Source organism: Platichthys flesus, chromosome 14 (assembly GCF_949316205.1).
Source record: "Platichthys flesus chromosome 14, fPlaFle2.1, whole genome shotgun sequence".
Taxonomy (NCBI): Eukaryota; Metazoa; Chordata; class Actinopteri; order Pleuronectiformes; family Pleuronectidae; genus Platichthys; species Platichthys flesus.
This window is the reverse complement of record NC_084958.1, coordinates 8401497-8425219: the sequence shown is the minus strand read 5'-3', so window position 1 is coordinate 8425219 and position 23723 is coordinate 8401497. Positions and strand designations below refer to the sequence as shown.

General features: G+C 42.2%; 1 protein-coding gene across 2 annotated transcripts; it reads left to right on the top strand.

Annotated features, from left to right (window-relative positions):
* Positions 1-522: 522 nt before the first annotated feature.
* LOC133968460 (phospholipid phosphatase 3-like) lies at positions 523-15307 on the top strand. Of its 2 annotated transcripts, none has more exons than XM_062404520.1 (6): positions 523-861; positions 7643-7800; positions 11467-11747; positions 11846-11903; positions 12000-12176; positions 12963-15307. In XM_062404520.1, exons 1-6 carry the CDS (start codon positions 720-722, stop codon positions 13089-13091), a joined length of 945 nt encoding a protein of 314 aa, XP_062260504.1. In that variant the 5' UTR covers positions 523-719; the 3' UTR covers positions 13092-15307. The 2 variants fall into 2 exon arrangements, with proteins under 2 accessions (XP_062260504.1, XP_062260505.1); XM_062404521.1 differs by lacking the exon at positions 7643-7800 and adding an exon at positions 6602-6756.
* Positions 15308-23723: the final 8416 nt, after the last annotated feature.

Below are 23723 nucleotides of genomic sequence, written 5' to 3'. Positions count from 1 at the left end.
TATTTATTTATACTGTTTTGTGGGGACATTAAAAACAACACCGAGAAAATATTAAAAGAAATAAAATCAAAATCAGAACGCATCTGCATAAAACGATTTAAAAGCGAGGAGCAAAAAGAGGTTTACGTGATGTTGGAAACCCAAAATGCGGTTCACGGATTTTCCCCTTCATCATGCTGTACATCAGAGAGGGCAGGACTGAATGGTGGTGGGAATTTCACTTCACCAGACTGTTTACATTACGGCACAGGAAGACATGACACAGCAGTCGTCTGCATAATTTAGAAAAAACTTAAATATGTAAAAACATACAAGTTGTGGTGCAGATCCTGGGAAAGGCCTTTTTATCTGGTGACTTTGAGCCTGATGGAATCCCCCTGCTTACAGTGTGTCAGTGTGTGCGTGTGTGTGTGTGTAGGAGTTGGCATATGGCATTAATTGAAGGGGGGAGGTCTCTGGAGGAGGGGCTTTCTTGGAAGGCAGTCACAGGACTCTCTCTACCCCCATGGAAAGCAGCAGAGGGCGGTCAGAAGTCAGAGGGTCTGTTGTGGTGGTGGAGCCTTTTTCTCTCAGACCAACACATGACTACTCCTCCTCAGGACACACGTAGGAGCGTTAGCCGCTCGTAGCTAGTTTCAAAAGAAAGAAAAAAAGTCCAGCGAAACTGTTATAACTCGTTTGATTTTATCCTTTTTTTATTTGTAAAGACTCGTTTTTAAATGCAACGCTGTTTGATATATGAGAAAACGATGGCAGCCGAGACGAGGAACGGCGGGAGTTCGCTGAACAACAACAACAACTGCAAAGACCACCGCAGGAGGAAGCTGCTGGTCGGCGTGGACCTCTTCTGCTTGTTCCTAGGTGAGTGTCCGACTTCACGTCACCTCCACCATCACTGACTGTACTGTAATGCCGAGAACTGCGTGTGCGTGTGTGTGTGTGTGTGTGTGTGTCTGCTTTTCATCTGCCTGTTGTTCCATTCAACAATGTTCACTTCTTAGGAGGCTTGAGGTGTGTTGAGCTTATCTTAAACTGCTCAGTTTAGCTGCCAGCTGATCAACATTTCTTTTAATTGATTTGAAATAGTTCAATATTGTCTTTATGCGACTATAGTACTTCAATTCAGGCGAAAAGTTTTTACCAACATTGCCCTTAAAATCAGAGTCAAGCTAGCTTAGACTGTTATCACATTGCTTGAACCTAATTTGAGCTTAACAAATTTTGGTTAAAAGTAAAATGTATTTCAATTATTATCATATTCTTAACAACGATATTTTGTTTCTGTAGCACCTTTCATAATATCTTTTACAAAGTATTTCAAAAACAAGACTAATGAAAGCAAGAACACAAAACATAAAAGACAACAAGCTAAATAATACAATCAAATAAAAAAAAACTGCAAATGGTGTACACACCGATACAAAGTCTATTCTAAAAGAAAAGACCACAAATGAAGCAATGACAAAAGAAAATGATAAAAGAAACAAAAATATCAGTAAAAAGATTATTTGGTAGAGGTAAGTTTTGAGAGATGATTCACGAGCAGACACTTTCAAGTCTGAGTTTGTAAACTATTCCAGAGGGTCGGGGGCCCTGACAGCTAGGACCCTGTCACCATTTATCTTCAGTCTTGGTTTACACCTTTTGTCCGGCAGCTCCACAAGCTGATTTAATAAAGCACAGAGGGATTCTCCATCAGCAGCTGTAGCCTACACAGTTGGCTGCTAATAAAGCCACAAATTTTGATTTCAGCTTAGCTAATGAGTCTCCTTTTTCCTCTGCCAAAAAATGCTGGTGAAGGGGGAAAACTAATTAATCAACTGCCCCAGGAGGGGGCAGTCTCTTTGGTCTCCACCCACACCTGTACTGTATACCTCTGCCATTACTCCTCGTTATGTTTTCCAGAATGGTTCACATTCCACACCAGCTGGAATTCTTCAGATCTCAACATCTGGCCCAATATATGCACGTGTTAGTGTAGAGTAATTAAGGGAAGTGGTGAAAAGGTCAGACCTGTGGGTGTGCGTGCGTGCATGTTCCTCAGAGAAGGTCCTGTGATGTTCGACAGCTGCAGTCAATGGGTTGAGGTTGTTATTGCAGGTGAAACCTGTTTTCACACTGAAGTTTGAAGTCCGACAAAAGCTTTGCCGTCCCCCTTAAACCTTAGACCGCTCACTAATGTCACTTTCCAGCATGTTGTTCTATGGAACATCGATGTAAGGTCATGATCGCAAACAGCAGAGCAGCATCCTTCAATGACTAAATTAAACTGATATTAAAAAAAAATCAGGTCTATTGTTAAAATAATTCCATGAATGCTTAATTAGTAATTTTCTGACAATCCATAGTTAGTTTTAGTGTAGTTCTTGCCTCTGTGGAGGGTACATCCACCACATGTTCTGTGTTTGATCCTGTTCCTTCCCAAAGAGAAGCTTGTCAACAAAAACCAGAAGTGTTTTTCTGCCAAAGATGTGGTTTAAAGGGAAAGACCGCAGGCAGGAAATGGTGAACCAGTACTGTTAATCACCGCTCGTCCTCTCACAGATTACACTTCGACTATTGCTACATCCAGAGATTTCTCTCTCCCATTATCTTACGCACATGAACCATCTCAAGTCGCTGCAATCCCATTAAACTACACCATCAGTGCAAGTAAAGTTAGCAATCGTCAGTGATAGGGGCAGTCACGTCGATTCAGAGGAGATTGGAACTGAATGCTGTGGAGAGCCGAGGGCCAGTGTGCAGTTTAGTATTGTTTTTTTGTGTCAACCTCCGTTGCGGTGATCAGGTTCAGTTTACTGTAAGCTGGAGCAGGTGGCTATCATGTTTTTCCGGATTAATCGTCTTAGGGGTTTTGGTGGGCTTTTGCCTTTGCTCAGCACTAAACAGAAATCGGTTAATTGGCCACACTGGCGCGTTTTGTGAAGACCAATCATTAAACACAAAGGGAAACAAGAGAATGATGTTGAAAGTAAAAGAAAGGAACTCGTTTTTCAAGGCTATATGATCCCCATGAGTGAGGGGTATTTAGCTGATATTTAGCAAAAAAAACTAAAAACCTCAATAAGTCAAATTTGAAAGAATGATTTGGCTCAATAGAACCCCCAAAAATAATAAACATTAGCAGGATCTCAAAGTGCTGCCCAGTCAAACAGCAAATATAGATCTCAAATTGTGAAAAAAGTCAAATCATTGACATATTGAAATGCCACTGGGGCATCACTGAAAGGTCCAGATTCAAGGAATACTCAAATGTAGGCGCACTAAATTTGTCATATTGAGCAAACAATAAAAGAAACAACTTGAAGTGGGATTAATTAGTGATTTATCACTTGTAAGAGAAAGGGAAATGAATATACTGTAGTTGCTGTTTAATTTTATTGTTAAAATGAAGAGAAGTTACGATGAACACAGAGAGAACTGAATAATGTCTGCATAACAATTATTTTGTTCATAAAGCTGTACAGATAACTGGTATAGCTATATATATATATACAAATGGTGTGAGTATCTGTATATACTGTGTATGTGATATTCTTATGCATAATTTATGTGCATGCATGAATCATTTGTGCAACTGTATTGTCCTTGTATTTTGTCTGTTTGTGTGTTTGTCTTTAATTTATATCATAGACTGTATAAAAGGATGGATGACAGCTCTCCAAAGGGGATGCCAAAACGTCTTGATCACCACCTGGTGGCTGGCTGCAGTATAGGTCAAACCCCACCTCCTCCATGTTAATTGAGTGGACATGGACCAAACTAAAAAGTACATTTCTAGTGCAAATTTACAAGTTTGGTTTTAATTAGTTATTTGATGCTATAAAATGGGGTAAAACATCAAGATGAAGACTCTGGCTCCAGATGCTGACATTCACATCTGGGATATTTGAGCTTTGTTTCTGGATAGTGGGAGTTAGTGGAGACACGTCGTCCATCTCAATTCATTCTATGGATTTTTGGGGCTGTAGCTACTAAGGAGGAACAGATGTACATGTAGAATGTGAACTTTTAAACCACCTTGTTTCTAAAAAACACTCCCTTAAAGAAATATGAATAGCAAATGTGGTTTCTAAAGGAAGGCAATCAGCCATTTTAACCACTGGGACTTCAATGCAAAAGTGATTTTTATTAAACCCCAGCAGCAGGCAGACCATTTTCTTTACTCCAGTGGAACTATGAACTGCGTTTTGCAGGAGGCCAGACCCACTGATAGACAGTCGGACCGACAAGGTGAAGGTTGTGTGGGGGCTGTTGCGAGTAAAAACAACTGCATCTGTGTATACACCACAACTACCTCAGACATGTATATATTTGTATGCCAGACAGTGAGAGATCCCTGCAAGTGGAAAATGTGCGTCTGTTTATTTTAACAGTCGCACTTGGTGTTTTGGCGTATGCCTCTAAAGTATGGTAGGGCTTTAACTCTACATTGATTCTAGTTTCCACAAACTGCAGCTACATGGAGCCGCCAGGACTGAACTGGGAGAAAGGCTAAATAGACAAACATAGGAAACTCTAACTAGAAGGCCTTAATAGTAATTTTTCTACCATATTTTGATGTGCTCAGTTTTATGCTGAAAAAGGCATCGTCGTCATCATTTGCTCACTGCGTTTGCTTATTTTCAATTAGAAATCCCCAGTTGATTTAAGCAAGCTGCTTAACGACACCAAGTAGAAGACACCTGATGTTTACATTAGGAACTGAAGAAAAATCTCCTCCACTTTTTTGTGTTTGTGTCTGTTGAGGTAATGTAAAAGAAATACCCTCGCTTGCTGACTGGTGTTGTTGTTGGCAGGACAGCTTTGAGAAACAGGAAGGGAGGAAGAGGGTAGGGGGGGAAAATCCCAAGATGCCGTATGCGCAGTGCTGATGCTGCACTGTTAAGACGGATGGACGGGGTCGAGAGGGGCAAGAGAATAAAACCCCCCAGCTGAGTTTCTGGAAGACGTGACCTGACTCACAGAGCCTCATTTTGTTTTTCTCCGTCTTTCCAATCAGCGGTTTGAGGCGCTTGACTTCGTGCAGGTTAAATTACAATCTGTGGACACAATATTTCATCAATCTATGTGGCCATCCCTCCCAGTCTGCCTATCAGCCTCTGACCTTGTGGTTCGTATCAGGTCTGTGAATGTGTTTAGAGCTGCTTGGAGGGGTCAGGACATCGGAGGTTAACAGACTTCAAATCCAGCACGTTCAGCCCCTGCATGCGCTTGTTTTGCTTCGATTGCTTTATATCAGCATTTCAGGGCAGCCTTTATCCTGTAAGGTCTGTGTGGGTCTGTCCTTGGCCAGACTAAGCAAACCGAGGATCAGACTTTGAAGATACAAAGTACGGTATATTTGTACTGTTACAGGACTAAGACGTATCACCCTCCTCTTTCTTTTACCACCAGAGTTGCTTCGGCGCCGACTGTAGCTCTGTTCGGGTATTTGTTTTAAGAGAGCGAACGAAAACATGAAAGTTAATAACGTGAATCCTGCTGAATGTGGAGGGAAGGCCGGTGCTCTGAAGTTCCCATCGGGTGTCCGAGCCCTGTCTGTAACCTGAGCTCAATCCAGCTGGACCTTCAAAGGCCAGTCAGCTGCGAGTGTGTGTGTGGGGAGGGGGATGCTGAGGGACTCAGCAACAACTGAGGACTGTTGACATGTGGTTTAAGAAATCCTGCCCCACCACCACCACCACCCCCGCCACCATCCTGCCTTCAGCAGCCCCTCTTGGCGCTGACCTCTTCACCCCCGTGGCTTTTTTTGCGCATTTTTGTGGCAGAGGGGGACGGAGGAAGAGAACCTGTGTGAGCGAGAGAGCGGGTGTTTGTTTTTCTTTGTATTGGCAGATCGCAGATTTATTCAAAGGGCGACTGGAATGCTCCGACATCACTTAAATGCCACTTTGATGTGATTTGAAAGTGTGTTTTCCAAAATTCTTGCAGAGATTGGAGGCATCTCCTGGGTACCACACATCCACACTCAGATTTCAAAGTCCTCCTGTGAATAAGCTGTCCTTACATCTGAGTCACGCCCACTCTCTGTTTGTTGTTAGGAGATAAATAAGATCTTTTTTTCCACTTTAACACACTAAACTGATCAGACGGAGACAACCGCCCACCCCCACCGTCCTACCGGCCCCCCCAAGGCATCTTAGTGGGCCTTTTTAAGTGCACTTGAAAGCCTCGGCAGGAAAGGAGGGAGGACTGATATTGTCTGTGCATTTTTTTTTTTTCTTCTCCTTGTCAGTCAGCAGCGATGGTCTCTCTTAAGAGCGTAACACTTCTAAACCTTCTTGCACAATCTAGAAATGAATTGATGCTATTCTAAGCATGAAGGTTTACTTGCATCTTAAACTTTGAAGTATTTATGCCAACTGATTTTATTTTGTTTATTTTATTTTGACAGCATCAGTGTCAGTTTTAGAAAACTGGATGAGATTAATAACTTATGTCTGTTGAGAGTTTGTATCTGTTTGTGTGACTGTCCTATTTCTATTTGTCTGTGCCTTTCATGTGCTTCTGTGTTTGTCTTGGTGCAGATGTTGTTGTCCTCTGTTTTGCCTCATACTGGTCTGACCTGCGTTCATCATATATCTGTCCAACCATGCAGTTTTGCTCGTTGCCGTGTTTTTGCACAAATCTCCCTTTCCACCTTACCAAAGAGGATTCTTCTGCAACGACGACAGCATCAGGCTTCCCTCTAAGAGCAGCACAGTGTCCAACACCGTGCTCACAGCCGTGGGTGTCACTGTGCCCGTGGCCTCAGTAAGTCCTGGTTTGGTGCAGCAGGAGAACCTGGGAGCATTTGCTGGGACACTGTCAATTCATCCAATGGTTGGCTTGAGACACCTCAAAGGTTATGATTGATTCAACAGGATCTGACTCGCACACAGTGGTGCATCCATTTTGTACCTCATTGGCTGTAAATCATGCGTGCTGCACATTGTCTGCCAACCATTTCCAAAGCACATCTTTGTAAGTTTCAGACTCCGTTTTGTACCTCTTGTAATCTGAGGGCTTTGAGTTCAGGCCTTATGCTTTGCTTTTGATATGTGTCATTAGTAACCTGTATTCCTGCAATACAGTATTTGAGATATAAGGTAAAGGTTTAGAGACAGATATTTGTATTCTTTTTTTTTTTTTTGTGTCCGTTGGGTGTTAGGTCGTGGATGTCTCTACTTGTATCAGATCCTCCAGATAATCTCTTTTATGACCTTCAAGTTTCTCCCTATTAATTTATTATTATTATTAAATTAATGGAAACATTGGCAGTCTGAAGAGGCAGTATTTAGGTAATGATAAATGATGTGCTCTGGAAGATGGTTGGCAGTAAAGTAAATCATACTTGACTGAAACGTACAAAACAAAAACAGGAACGGTCCTTTAATATCTATAAAGATGTGCTCACAAGGCCCAGTTGATACTGACTACAGAAAGAGTCATTATTTCTTGATTAGTCTCAGGTAACAGCCACACAATGAATTGAGCCAGTCCCAGGTGTTCCCTTGTTACCTCCCGCTTGTACCTGTGACCCCTGTAATTTGCATTTCAATAACCCACCACCTCCATCTCTCTCTCTCTCTCCCTCCCTCACCCATCACTCCCCACCACCCCCACTCTCTCTGTGCCGCTCACTGCTTCTTCACACCAGCCGGCCTGCCTTTCTTGGTCATTGAGACCAGCGCTGTACAGCCTTACCGTAGAGGGTTTTACTGCGATGATGAGTCCATCAAGTACCCGGCCAAAAAGGGAGACACCATTAGCGACGGTGTGCTTAGCGCTGCTGGCATTCTTATCACCATCCTCTCTGTAAGTCACCTCACTTTGTTCCCTAATGCCATCACTTCTTGTTGTTTCAGCAGCTTTCACCTTCACTAGCAGCACACACTGACGCCTTAAATCCTGTCTCATCCTGAGTGCACAGTGCATCATAGTATTTCTCAGACACTCCAATAGGTGGCTCTAATGTGGTCATGATAATTGTAAGATTTCAAACAATGAAGATATTTGACAACTGCATATATATATATAATGAGTACAATAGTACAATAGCAGCATGTGTTCATGTTTTTTTCAACCAAACCATGCACCTTACCACTGCACTCGTGATCAGAGTGCACTATCCATCACACTTAACTTACTGTTGGAGTAAACTGAGATTATCTCTCACGATTGCTGTAACAACACCCCTCCATACCTGTGTTATCAGCCGATGTGATTGGCTCCAGCACAGATAACAACCAGTCAACAACATTTGTTCAGGGCATCTCTTCAGGGGCTTTAGATGACTCCGCTGATAAAAACACACTTTTACACAGTGTTCGTGGCGAGAATGCTGCAGCTTTATTTCACCTTGCTATTCTGTGTAAGGGTATGAACATAGGATAGGGGGGCATTGTTGTTCCACTTTTAATTCCGGCTCTAGAGGAGATCACAAGGGAGAGCCGTGGAGCAAAGGTGGCATAACAAGGGTACTTAAAAAGGGGTCTAAAGAGAAATGAAAAAAAGTTGAAATGTTTCTTTGTTTCAAATCTCCTGGGTGTAAACTGATGATATGTCCACAGCCTCTACACTAAACCATTAGGCTGAACAGTTAAAATGGTTATTCCGAAAATGCTTCTGCTCAGAGTTGGAACTTGACCCTCAATCTTAGTTAACAACTGGCTTCCACAAACATAGCTCTAGTGACACTGACGAAAATACTTTAGAAAATAACTATCTTACGGCTTGGCAATACAACTATATCAATAAATATGCAATATAAATTCCATGGATATCAATATAAGAAAAGTTCAATATATAGTTATATTGCTTATGCATTACATTGTATCTCTTTGGCCCTATTTAACAGCCACATTCAGCAATGTCTCACTCTCAGCAGGTACTAGCGCATTAGCTACCACATATTGGTAAGTGTTAGCAGTGGTAAATGAGCATTGGTAGATTCTAGATACATCATACTACAGTCACTTTTCCCTGTGGCGTGTCTCAGCACTGCCATAGTATGTGCAGTTATCACCCGGCAGATCCACAGTTGGACAGTGTCTTGTCTCATGGGAAGACTTCTCCATCAGCTCTCTCCTCCCAGGGAGCAGACTGCTCTGCGGGATCAGGGCCACAGGGGTTTTCATGGTGAGAAGGAGTCCCGGCCCCATGTAATTATGGTTGACGCAATGGTTGTTGGGTTAAATGCTGTAATTGGTGGGGTGGAATTGTGGCAAAGGCCCCAAACAAGAAGAATTTGCCAAACATCTCATTTTCCCCTTGCAAAACGTGACTTTACAACCCATCACACCCCCTGGGAGCATTGTGCCAACCTTTTTTGTATCCTGAACCAGAAAACAACATCATTAGGTCATTAAGAGCCTCATTTTAATCCTGAATAGAGCTGAGAACCTCAAAAGGCCACAACCTCTATAATTCATGCAAATATTTTTAAAAGAAAGAAAAACGGCATGGTGTCAAATACAAGACTTTTGCCATAAGTCAGCGTCTAGCCGTCATGATTATGTCTGAGGTTTCAGTGTAACAGCGACTTACCCTACAATGCCAGTTAATTTATTCGTTCACATGGTTTAATTTTCACACAAGGGAAACCAGATCTGTTTTCTTCCCCTTCTCCCTCTCTCACTCGCCTGAAAGCAGCTGGGCCGCATCTAGCTGGCTCTAAAGGCCTGGATGGTGGAAACCAAAATACTCTATCAGCTTGTTAAATCTCCTTAAGGGCTCTCCCTCTGCAGAGTATTTCCAAGAATGAGACTTATTCCTGCGCCCCCTCCCAAGAATGTCTGATGAAACCAAGATACTGACATGAAAACAGCCAGACGTCCCTTGTGAAACCGGAGACGTTTTAGAGAGGGAGCCGGAGCGCTGAAAAACAAGCGTGCCCCCGACGTGGGCCTGGTGGAGTCTGGCCCCCAAAATCCGACACGTTGCCTAGCTCAGCGTTCCTCCTGATTAGAACCAGTGGTGCCTCCCCCACTCCCTCCCAACTCTCTCTCTGTCTCTCTCCGACTCAAATCTTCATTCCTCCTCTCACCTTCCTCTTTCGTCTCCTTTCTCCTCATTTGCATTCCTTGTGTACTACTCTTTTGTTTTGCTCTTTATCCTCCCTTCCTTTCACTGTCCCTGCATTTTCTACCTGGAACTCTCGCTACTACTTGTACCCTCTCCTTTCTACTACTGTCACTTGTGAGCAACCGAAATACAACAGTGGAGAGATGGGAGTTCGGGAAGGCGATTTTGAGCTTGAACAGCTGTTGCGAGTTATGTCTTTCCAGCTCCCCCTAAGTGAGCCTCACCTTTCAATCGTCGGTTGTAGACGGTGGTTTATTTACACTCTTACAGAAAACTATACATGGCGGACAGTTTGAGTTGCCTCCCACGTCGCCTCACTGTTTTGCGCCAGAAGTCAAACGGCTGAAGGGGAACGCAGTCAACTATTAAACATCCCCTTTTAAAAACTTCTGCAGAGCAAATAAGTCATCATCATAACATCTTGATCGTGGAAAAAAAGTTATTTCGGTCATATAAATGAGTTATATTCTCCACTCTAAACATCAGAGCTCACTGTGGCCTCGTCCCAAATGTCCATCCCCACAGAATCATAGACTTTGATGCACATTTTCAATATATCAGCACGAGCTTAATGCTGTCCCCCTGAAATTAGGAACAGCTTGAGGGTTTGTTCATGAATATTGTGTCCTACACACTTTCTGTAATCCAGTTATACCTCAAGCAAAAGCTGCATTTCTATTCAACTCATGTTCTAACATTGAAAATGAAACATCGGGGGAATTCTGAAATTAAAAACCTGTTTGGATACTGGTTTCTTGGCCTGTGGTGATGCTGGTTGCAGCTTTCTTTTGGAAACTGTAAAAGTGACCTGCAGTAATTGAGCCACTGACTCACAGAACCCTGAAGCTGCCCCACCACCACTGCTGCCGAATAGCTGTTCACCTGTTTATTCAGTGTTCAGTGAAGCCTGACTCAGTGCACAGAACCCCAAACTGGAGAAACAGTTTCCGTAGCCATTTTCACGAACACGCTCAGGATAGACCTCATTCAGGTTGATGAGTCAGAGCCACAGCTGCTCATCTGAATATATCGCTTGTCCAAATCGCACCAAATTCAACATTGCACTTGAATTCAAGGAACAATTCAAGGAAATACTATTTTAAGGTGCTTGAGATACCCAAGCTACATTCAGACAGACATTTCTGTACTTATTTGACATAAATAGGGTTATTTTTTAATTCACATTATAATAAAAGAGGCCAGTTGTGTAATTCATTACATGTGAACCATAAGCATCACACTAACTTTCCCATTCTTCATACAGTTCTTTGGTTGTCCTGCACCAACACGTTCTCACTGGTCACTCAGGAGATGAGAAATAACTACTTAGGAATTAGGGTAATGATTGTTGGGAATGGGACTTTGTCACTGACATCACTGTCTCTTCCGTCCCTTTAGATCATCATTGGAGAAAGCTACAGGATCTACTTTCTGAATGAGGGATCAAAGTCTTTCGTAGGGAACCCCTACATCTCTGCTCTCTATAAGCAGGTTGGCGTGTTCGTCTTCGGCTGTGCCATCAGTCAGTCCTTCACCGACATTGCCAAAGTGTCAGTGGGCCGCATGCGCCCACACTTCCTTGATGTGTGCAAACCAGACTTCTCCACTATCAACTGCTCCCTGGGCTATATCACTGACTATCAGTGTCAGGGGCCAGATAGCAAAGTTCAAGAGGCCAGGTAGCGTAATATACTGTATAAAAAAAGTGTGTAATTTGAAGTGTATTGTTTATACTGTAGATTATAAGGTATAACTGACACAAACCTCTGTCCCTCAGGAAGTCCTTCTTCTCGGGACATGCGTCGTTCTCGATGTACACCATGCTTTATCTGGTGGTGAGTTACTCAATTGATTTGAACATGAATACACGTGTACTGTCAATACAAACTGTATGAATACTCGCTATATAAACTATTCCGTCTCTTCACCAGTTTTACCTGCAGTCTCGCTTCACCTGGCATGGAGCCCGCCTGCTGCGCCCTCTGACCCAGTTCACTCTCATCATGATGTCTTTCTACACTGGCTTGTCCCGTGTCTCTGATCACAAGCACCACCCCACTGATGTCCTTGTAGGTTTTGTACAAGGAGCCGTGGTGGCCTACTGCATAGTGAGTGCTTCCATTAAGTTCTATTTTCATTTTAGTATCTTAGATTAAAGACTGCCATTTAGAATTAATCTCTTGTAAATGTTAATTTTATTGTGTTCCAGCTAATTATAATAATGTTTGTAACTTCAGTCATGTTACCCTTTCCATACGACGGGCTTTATAATTCAAAGACACAAAAGAGAGCAGCACAGATCTGTGAAAAGAAAAGAAGGAAATAACTGATCTCAAAGCCGCATCTTCAAAAATCGATTCTAAAATTTCATCAAGAGCCAGTGGTTGGATTAAAAGATATATGGTCGTTTATTAATGTTTAAACACTGGTTGTATTCAGGAATGAGTATTCAGGAGAAGAGTATCGATTTCTAGAGGAAATCAAAGCTTGAGTACTATTTGCTAAATCAAAGAAGAATATGGTACTTATTACTTTGTTGAATCAATACTGAATTGTTAGATGTACTTGCCTGAAAATAAGATCAGGGGTTTGCTGAGATTTTTGACAGAGGCTCTGAAGCCCTTTGTCTGGATTTAACTGAGAAGAGTTTCTGAATTAACATTTTATGGCAGTTATTTGAATTTTAAAGGTAGACCAGTTCAAACAATCGGCTGTTGTTGGCATAACAATGAAACAAAAGAAGAAATTAGAATGGAGAGAGGCTGCATGGAAAATAGAGAAAAAGGAGGACCCAATACAGTATCTTGAGGAAAGGGAAATACCAGCAGAAAACTGGAGCAGGAGAATTATGAGGACTGAGAACTTCATTTATGTTTATTCTCTCCCTTCCTCAGGTTTTCTGTGTATCAGACTTGTTCAAGCCCAAAGGCAGGCGTTCAACCCTGCTGCCAGCCCCAGTGAAGAAAGATCTTGTTCCTCCGGCAGACATCAGAGAGCGAAGCAACCATCTCATCATGGCATAGAGAAGACTGCAAACTGACTGTATATAACCCTGACCTGTGCCATTCAAATCACTACTATAGCCACTGGGCAATACCGGATCAGGTAAACCCCGACAATCTGGTCAATGCAGTCAGATATGGAATCTTGAATGTCAAAGGACGAGAGGAGGCTACGGAAAAACAGTCCAGCCAGTTGTGCCTTTCTCAATGGAAAAGATCCTCGTTTTCCTCAGGCTCACCAGACATTTTAATGTGGAAAATGGAGAGAACCGGGGATTTTTGTCCCTCTTCTCCTGTTGTGGGAGAGATCTGCCTTGTAGATACTCTGAAAGGGCCTTTCCATGGACCGACGCCTGACATGAAACAAAACGGGGAAATGGCAGCAGCTGTGTAGTTTCTCCCCTCGGCTGCATTCAGAATGGGAGCTACAGTCATATTCCTGCCACTCACTCACTGTGTTACTAATGCAAACAAATCATGCAACGAAAACAACAAATTCCTTGATTTGAGGAAGGATTCTGTTTTAGTTTGGTTTTAATACAAACATAAGCATCGTACATGTGTGCGATTTATAGCACTATTTTAGCAAAGACTTAATTCTGTTTGTCACCACTTGAATGATTCTGAAGTGAAGCTTTTGGAAAGCTTTGTAAGCTTTTTATTATGTCCATAACGTAGGGCACATGAGTTATTGTAGGTGGAAAGTACAGTGAAGGTTAAAATGCTGGACGTGGGCCTCTTTCTGCTGGCTGGGACGAGCCCCCACTGAGCCATTTAATGAAATGACTGTGTAATATGTACCAGACGGGTGCTCGCAAGTGTAAGGTCAGAGCGTGCGAGCGCCTGAGTGTCGGGTGTGTCACTTGTGTGTACGTCTCTGTGTGTTTTGCCTTTCCTGTGTGTGTGTGTGTGTGTGTGTGTGTGTGTCTGGTGTGTACATGCCAATGTGTCTTAATGTCAGGTCTCTGTACTTAAGTTTTTATAGCCTACAAGTGTGCCTCTCCAACCAGAGAACAGGCACCTGCTCCAACAGACACATGTAAACTCGAGACTGGAACACTGTGGAAAAACAACAGTATCATCAGAACATTACTGTCATTAATCAAAGTGATCAATCACATCACTGAGAAGTCCTCTGATATACTCAATGCTCTACGGACATATAGGCTTCATCCTGACCGCTCTGTTTTCCTTTGAAAATGCATCAACTCAGTTGAGGATACTCCTGGCGTCCACGCTACTCCAGAGAGCCGCTGAAACTGAGCAGTTAGTAGATGCTGTTGGACACGTTTTAGTTTGAAGAGTCTGCATCATTTTAGTCTGAACAGGCAGAAACAGAGATGATTGGAAACGATGCCCAATGTCTGTGACTGGTCACCTGATGTACGTTTTCAGGTGTGTTAGTTACTATCCAGATTTAAACTGATACAGACAAAAAACGCTCATGTGGACAGAGTTCGCTTTAGCCTGAAAATAGTGTTTCAAATGAACACATAAGGAAGTAACCTAACATGCTGCAAAGCAAGACAGGGACTAGAGCAGTGGTTATGTACAGTTGCTGTTCTGTACCAAAGCACAATTTAGCAAAACTGTAAATATATATACATATATATATTATTTTGGTTCAATTTAACTGCTTAATATTTCATTAAGTCTAATCAGTCGGGGCGAACATTGAGGCTGTGTATGTCAGACGGAAATCTTTCATTGAATTTTAGAGAAATAGTCATGCTAATACGTTTGCATTATATTAAGGAAATTTAGCCCAAAAATTAAACCACTGACCAGAAAGCTTCTTCTGATAAAAACTTTAATCTGACGTTGATGGGAAACTAGTCCTTTCTCCCTACGTGTCAAAAAGATCAGATACAGAATCAGAACCTTCTGCATGCCCCCTAACAATGTAAAATACTGTGTTGTGTGTGTTTGTGTGTGTGTGTCAGTCTTATCTTTTGAAGAAACACCCACTATGACTTTGTGTCAAGACCTGTGTAAATGTTAAACATGCTGCTTTTAAGAGGTTCATCTTAGCAGACGTCATCCAGTATAGTTGACAACATGTGAATTTCAAGTGTAAAAAATCTAAACAAACAACGAAGTTGTCAACGTAGACAGCTTCAGTACATCTTTATTAAAATTGCCTTTCGCTATTTTTGTAATGCCATGTGATATTTTGTACAACGAAACTGTAAGACGTATCAGAGATAAAGTGTCTTTAATAAAACAAAAAAGCTCCAGAGCAGCGTACTGTGATGTATATTGAAATTTTTGTGTCATACTTGACATGAAGTATTTCTGACTTTTCCTTTATAACTGAGTAGCCAGCCGACTGTAGGTGTGGTGTGGAGATCTGGGTGTGGGGTGATGGCAGACTTAGTGCTCAACTTCCTGTAGGGAAATAGTGTACATTCCAGGCTTCAACCCCTCTCCCCAATGGCCTTCTGGAATAATATAGACTCCACGGAGAAACTATGCCAGAGGGGCGAAGTACATTCACATATGAGAATGCTTAGGACCAGCATAATTTAGTCCCTTGCATGATCTTTTTTGGGTGCTTTATATCTACAAACCATATATATCATACTGAATATAGCACTAACCATCCACAGGTTCTATCATAGAACACAAGGTTCTGTGCCAGCATATCATGAGCTGGGTTTTAGGCCTGTGTGCCCATGGGCCATGGTATCCTAATCTGATTGGTTTCACTGTGGATCAGCCACGTTGCCCAGAATGAGATTAGAACTGATTAGTTCACTAAGCTGCAAAGATGTATTTAGTTTTTATGGCCATAAAGTTGTAGTGTACCAGCTGCCTTTTTTTTTTGGATGACTATTCAATGTTTCCAGTATCTTAACTGGGTGCAAGGCTGCACCCGACAGAATGTGTGAGCTCTGTGAGGTCAGTGTCTTTTAAAGACACATTTAGCAGAACAGCCACTCTTAAGCTCACCTGAGTGTTTGAATGAAGGTGTAAAGACGTCTCTGCTACCCAAGATGGCAGTGCCCTTAATTCCCTGAGTGGTGGTTTCCCTGTCCAACAAACGTCCACATCCAGTGCCAAAGGCTTGACATAATGTTTGTTCTTTGTGAACCAGTCTTGACCCACTCCATTAAACAGTGGAGTGGGTCAAGACTGCATCGCCGCTCAAAGATTTTCTCAAAGATACAGTCAGCCGTAATTGAAAGTGATAGAGGCTGTGTCAGTGTACTTTTAGTATTCACCAGACCGACAAATGGCCCAACCATGTTTCTTCATGTTTTCAGCTGGACCCATTTTTCTCATTGGGATTCAAAGAGGCTTACTTGATCAGCTGTGCTTAACATTCTAATAGTGGGATCCTTTTCATGTGGTTTGGAGGAGAAAACAGTTGTTGTGTTTTCCCACCGCAGTTTATCCCCAATTATTTGTGTAGTAATTACCCTGTGTGATTTACAAATTCTTCTCACGAACTCAGCAGCCCCGTTGTGGTTGATCTGTAGTGATGAGTTATTCTCTTTCTTCCTCACCCTCTACACAAACACAAACACAAACACACTCAATCTCTTCGTCTTAAGTTCTGATCCCTTCTCCCACCAAAGCCTTTTTTCAAACATGAACTAGAAAATTGGGTCCAAGCCTTTTCACACATGAAGAACACAGAAGGGGAGATTGTTCAGTTCAGACACTTTAACAATACCAGGGAAATGTCAAGAACATTCAGGAAAGGGGCGATACCGGGGTAGAGCCTGCAGGAGGCAGGACACAACATAAACATTTTATCTACAGCACCGGCAATGCCCAGTATCATAAACTCAAATTAGTCTTTCCCAGTTGACATCGTTGGCATCTTCTACATGCATGACACCTTTTTTCATCCTGAGATATATGTACATGCACACTGTTTATTTTCACTTTTGTTCACGCCCACCAGCTCACTTCGAATTCCAAGATGTTTCCCACATTTAGCAGGATAAGTTATGGAAAACTTACTTTGACATTTGCGTTCCTACACATAACCGCTCCAGATAATTCCAGAAAGGAGCTTCAGATTGTTGTAGGACCCACATTTTTCAGTTATTATTGTCTAACCTTTATTGGCTTTTCCATTTTTTGCTTTGGTCTGGCTATGAAGGGAAAAATGACAATAATTAAGATTTGTGTATTTATACCAAACACATGCACAGACATGCACAACACACTCATGCAATGGTAGGTAAATTTATCCTCTGCATTTAACCCATCTGGTGCAGGAGACACAGAGCAGTGAGCAGCCATGTACAGCGCCCGGGGAGCAGATGTTGGGGGAGTAAGGTGCCTTGCTCAGGGGCACTAGACAGGGTAGGGAGAATTCTATTGGATTGTTGGACAGATCAATCCAGGTTCGTCTTTTGTTGTCTCTCCGTGGAGTCGAACCAGAGACGAACCAGGGACCTTCTCTGCCCATAGTCCAAGTTTAACACACAGTTTACTTTTTAAATCGTTTTATAGTAAAAATCAGTTAGAAGACAAAGACTTGACCTGGTCCGTTCTACTATAAAGGCTGCATGCTTCAGAAAGTTTGCCCTGTCTGCTCCAACAGTGGAACTGAAGCCTGTCATACAGTCTGACGCCACATGACATTATTGGCAGTAGTTGCAGAGGTCATTTGTGTTCTGCCTGACAGATGGAGGGATGCTGAGAGGAAGTAAGGCACACCCTCCAAATACCCACTCGCTGATAAGTGACCTCATTACAGCTCCACTGGGCATAATGTTTTTCTTACTCACAGAGCACCATGATGATGACTGGCTCGTCGGGAGACCAGTCATTTTTGAGCAGTGCCAAGCTCTTGGAGTTTCTGAGAGTTTTCCTTTACTTGGCTCATGGAGCACAGTATCACTCACTATCTGGCTGAAACACTTACACACAGAAATGAACCACAGCTTATTTCCCTCCAGCTGTTTACATGCACATTCATCGCTTGTAAATGTTTTCGTTGGAGTGGACCGAAACAAAGGCAAAGTGGAGACAGCAGGCCTTTAACATCCTATTGTCTGCCCCTCACTCATCCACATGAAATATATGCAAACACCCCTCATAAAAAGTACTCTAAACCCCAAATGTTAGCCATAATATGTTGTGTCCGTGCCCAGAAGTGTTCAGGAGGCTTGGGGGACTTTGGGCTGCAGACCCACAGCTGTAAGTAATTCTCTCCCTCGGTTTCCCTCTTTCCCTCATTCCCTCTTCATCCTCCCCTGTGTCTGGAGAATGTAAACATCAAGAGGGAGGCCAAATCTCTGCCATCACAACCTTTCCTCCTACAGCAGAGATGGAGACGGGGCTGCTTGGACCGGGATTCACAGCCTGCAGCAGTCTAATGCACACAGAGGGTAAATGTGTATTTAGGGTTCGCATTTAAATGACAAACATTTCATTGGCAGTCTCACTCTCTCCTGGAGGTTTTCCAGCTCTACATCAACACCTCAACCGTCCGTCTCATCCCTTGCTGTGCCGGCCATGCAAGTCGCAACGTGGATGCAAAGCTAACAATCAAAATCCTACCTTCTTTACAGCATCTTTTATTGCTGTTGACGGGGCCTCGGGGTGGTGATCTCGGCCGGTCTGTTGTCCTGGGCCCAATATCTCAGTAAGAACTCCTGGGAACGATTACAGCCGTGAACTTTGCTGAAAATATTCCAGGTCCTTAAAACACCAGGCCTTACGAGCACCACAACCTTTTGTCTGATGAAGGGATTTTCTTCAGAAATCTACTGATTATGATTTCTTAAAACATTTTGTGGAGTTTGAATAATCACACTTTGACACATTCATGTTCTACAGAGGATGAACTTGGTAATATTTCAAAAATTAAGAAGATATCCATTCTATTCTTTTGTGTTTGTTCATGATTCCCTTCCTACCTTTAGTTCAAAGCTGCCAACAATCCTAAATCCTAGCATTTCCCCCTAAAGCAGCAGAGGTCTAAGAATAGTAAGATGTTGTGGAGTTCATCCAACAACTATTCTGGGGAGCTATGGACATCGGAGGGTTGATGACACAATCATGCAACTTCCATTAAATCTCTAGACACATGCTATCGTGTTACCTGAAGCTATTTAAAAGTCGTTTGTCACAGAAACGCCGGTTCGCTGCTGCCACTGAAGATGTGCACCCCCACTGAGGCCAAACCTCTCAAACTGCTTTCCAGCCCCCAAATCCCAAGGCCATTTTCCCTCTCTTATTTCTTTTTCTGTGGAAGAATGTGAACAAATTACCCCCATATGTATCCGAAGGAGCCCCACGGGAGTGGGGCCAAGAAGGATATACTGCTGACAGAACACAAACATTGACTTCATCAGACATCGCGAGCAGCGTGCTCTGATGCAGTCCATATGCTCACCTGGCACCGGCACAGCCATTTGCTGACAGTACAGCAGCATCTCCCCAGCAAGGCTCTTTATCTTCTCGGGCCACATGTTGTTCGGTATCTGACGTGAGGAGGTGACTGGAAGGTGGGTCGTGGTGGTGGCTATCACCAGTGAGGCAACATGTCAGCGTATGCAGAGGAGGGTTTGTGTTTCCTCGGGCCCTCAAATGATAAGGTGGTGGAGCGATAACAAAGATTTACACAAGATTTATGTGTCAATCAAATGTAAATGTTTTTTGCATGTACCGTACAATGTAATGTGGTTTGCAAAGTCCCAGAACCCTCGTGTAGGGCCTTGTGTGTTTTCAGTCAGTAACCAGAGTACCAGCATGGGACAGGACCGAAAAATGGAGCAAAGAAAATAAAGGAGCAAAGAGCAACATGGGGTATAACTTTACCTCGGTGATTAACTTTAAATTTCAACTGTACCACATGAGCTCATTCTCACTAAAACTGTATTTCCTTTGGCACAAGGCCAGAGGCTTTTGACCTTGTTCGCTTTCCTTCTCACGTAATTCAGCAGGCGTTCGGTTGTGACCTTTCAGGCAATGAACTCTGAGAAAGATCGCTTACAGAATGCCTCCCCATGCCTTAAAGTGAAGAATCACCCAATCAAGTACGGCAATATATTGCACACAAACATCAATGTGTCTGGAGCTGTACTCCTTCTCCTCCTTAATGCTGACCTCCAGCATCAGGAATGTATGATTCACCAGGGGAGGGAACGGGTGGACTCTGGTCCTATCTGGCGAGCTGGAGTATAACGGAGCCGCAGGCTGATCCAGAGGAATCCTGTCAGTAGGTCCTGCTTCCTCCCCCAGGCGTCTCCGACAACACAACACGCACACGGAGAGTGAGGGGGAGAGAACGTCAGGGATTTGACGATAACAGACTCCGAGAAGCAAGTGGAGCTATTAAATTGCAGGGGCTCTCGTTTAGATCCACATCATCCGAGCTGTTTGATGGGTTGTTAAATGGTGATGAGCAAATTAATTAACAAATTGAATATACACATAACGTACTATGTGAGTGCTCTGTAATGTCCTCTGCTGCTGTTTCTCTGCAACAGGCACAAATAAACATGAGTTAGTGCATGCAGAGGTGACCACACCAATGCAACAGCCACAACCGCAAAATAGCCTCACAACTGAAACACAACCACAACGCAAAGTGAGCGACAGTGGATGTTGACAATGAAATGAGCAGTGTTATTTACTGCAGTCCTGACATCCAAACAACAACAAAAAAACACTACAGAAGGAAACTCCGCTCGCTTCATTGTCAACCTCTGTTTTTTTCATTTCATTGTATTGTGTTTCTGTTGTATGGTCCCTTTGTGTGGATTCCCCCCCCCCCCCCCCCCCCATAAAAAGTGACACTTGGTAGATGGTAGTTTGTATACATAAACATAAGTATATCAACACAATAACCTATACATTTTAAGATGTGTTTATATTTGTAAAAAATACTAATGACACTCGAAATACTGACCTAGTAAAATTTGATTAATCTTGAATATGAAAGTAATGGGAAGCATCAATGACACAATGACAATGTGAAGGTCTGTTCTGTAAATAATGTATGAAGCTGCTCTGATCAATATTTTTAACAATGGATCAAATCACTAAGTGTAATGTGACTTGCACTGTCAATCCCACAGGGGATTATCAGCCAACTCTGTAGTCCCCACTCAGCACTGGGACTGGCCCTCTTTAGCTCCAAATCATTACTTTTTACTTTTTTTACCAACTGAAGCGCCAGCTATCGCCCTCAGAACTTGATGGAGACACAGGCAAGGAATGGAGGACAATTGATGGTTATTGTTAAAATGAGATGCAGCATCGATTGATACACTTATATTCTCTCCCTGTAGAATCATTATGGATTAAGATTTGAATCAATATTGTGGTTGTTGAACATCTATTAATGTAGAATATATGTGGTTCAGGCATGTGGTATTGATTATTATCAATGTAAAATGACATGCTTAATGCAGTTTCTGTATGTATTGATTCTATCATGGTCCCATGGACAGTGTATTGATACAGTATTTGTTATCTGTTGTTGTTAATGAGGCAGCCTGAGTCGTAATAATCAATATATATATAATTAATAACGTGAAAGCTAAATGTAATTTGGTCTGAGATGTCATTGGGGGGTTATATTGGCTTTTTATTCACCTCATCTGTATCGACGATGGTCTAAATACAATATAAACATTTCTGACCAGGCTTCGTCCCACTGTAACAAAATGTGTGCAATGATAATATTATTTATTATTTATTATTATTTATTTAATATTTGTTGCAGGCTGTTGTATAAGACTGCAATTGTTTTATGTGTGTTAGTATTTATTCTTGGAGTGTATGTACCTTTCAAATGCAATAAACTTAACGAGGCCCAGAAGTGCAAATCCCAACAATAAATCACAAAATAATAATCATGATCACAATAATTGCGCTTTTATTTTTCTGTAGAGCCCCATTAAGAAATGCACTCAAATCATTTTATATAGCATATAAATGATTTCAAAATGAGAACAGAACCGATTTTAAGAACCGTAAAATGACATTTAAAAGACATGGAGATAAAAAAGTATTTTCAGTCACTGACTAAATGTCAGAATAGGAAAAGACAATTATGTGAATTACATAATTTCCCAGGGAACCTCTGACAAATCTTGAATTTAACCTTTTCACACTATTGGTCATTGTGAAGGTCTATGGCAACAACTGATGATGTGTTAAAAAAAAGTGCGAAACCCATCGCGTGGTCAAGATTGCAGGATGAATCAAGATCATGTGAGAAAATGTATTAAAATTTGCCAAGGAAGAATATATTGCATCATTTTTACAGTGGTTTTGCTGTTGACAGTTTCACTGTGAGTCAATGATCCGGATGTGTTTGTAAATGCACGGAAAGAATGATGACCAATAAAATGAAAATGTGTATCAAGCACGCCCTGTTCCAAAGGAAGATTAAACCACAATTACCACAATTCTTCCATACATTTCAATTTCTATCATTTTCCGAAAGGATGGGATGTATACAGGGTTTTAGAAAATCTTCTTATTGGCACCGGGGTCCTTGAGATCCTCCTCTCCCGGGGCGATGGAAACGGAGTCCTGGGCTCCAGGAGGAAAATCCTGTTTAACGTCTCCACAATAACATTCCCTGGGGTTATTTATTCAGGAATGTTAATGTGCTTAGAATCTACTGGCCCCTGTGGCCTCTGACACGGGCTCCTCTGGGCTTTCCTATCAAGCGTTCGATCAGGCACAGCACAAGCTCCCCGGTGCCGCTGCCATCTGTTCAAACAACAAAGATTGATGCAGCAGGAATCTATTGATGAGCCTGCAGTCAGACACTACGCGTTATTTGTTTGTGTTGAATCCTGCCTTACAGCATCCACACAGTGCGCAGCCCTGCTTGTGTTCTCATTTCAGTTTCACACTGCAGTATATGCCAGCGTTTGCCATTGATGTAATTAAAAATGTTTGTGGGCCTTCTCAGTAGAAACTCATGGATTGTTGGTGTTCCTCCTGTGAACTGTAAATATTGTTTTTATGGCTCTTCTCAGCTCCAGGATCTGTGGTTTATGTTACAGCCTGAAAAAACACAACACAATTACAGGATGTAAATGGGCCTCTCCACACATACGAGATCCATTACTTTTCCACACTCATTTAATCTCTCTGCAGGTTCCCTAACCGGAAACAGATGCACAGAGCAGCGGGATCACCTAACTAAAAATTCATGAGCAGTGGGAGTTCATAATTCTCTTTTAATCTCGTGCCTTTTTCTTACGCATTAATAAGATGTCAGTTAGATCCTTAAAGGTAAAGTTCGACATTTTGGGGATTGTGGTTATTTGCTTATTCTTGCTGGGTAACAAATGAGAAAAATAGAGTTACTTCCAGCGAGCTAGTTTGCTTTGCATAGAACAGTCACGGGAAACACGGGGAAACTGCTGCCTGGCTCAAGCCAAACAGCATGATGTGCACGCAAGTTCCTTTAAAACTTATCAATGAAAATTTTATAGATTGTTTGTCTCTCAGAAGAAAAAACAAACTGTTAAAAACAGATTTAAAAAGAGCCCCCACTTTATTTGTGGGACAATTTCTTAATGAGAGTCAGACTTCCTTGAGACACTGCTTGTCAGAACCAATATGCAGTGCCCATAACATACAAGTTCCTCCACAAATCATCAGTTGTTTCTGACTTCTCCTTATTTTTTACTTTGTATGTTTTTACTGACCATTGTT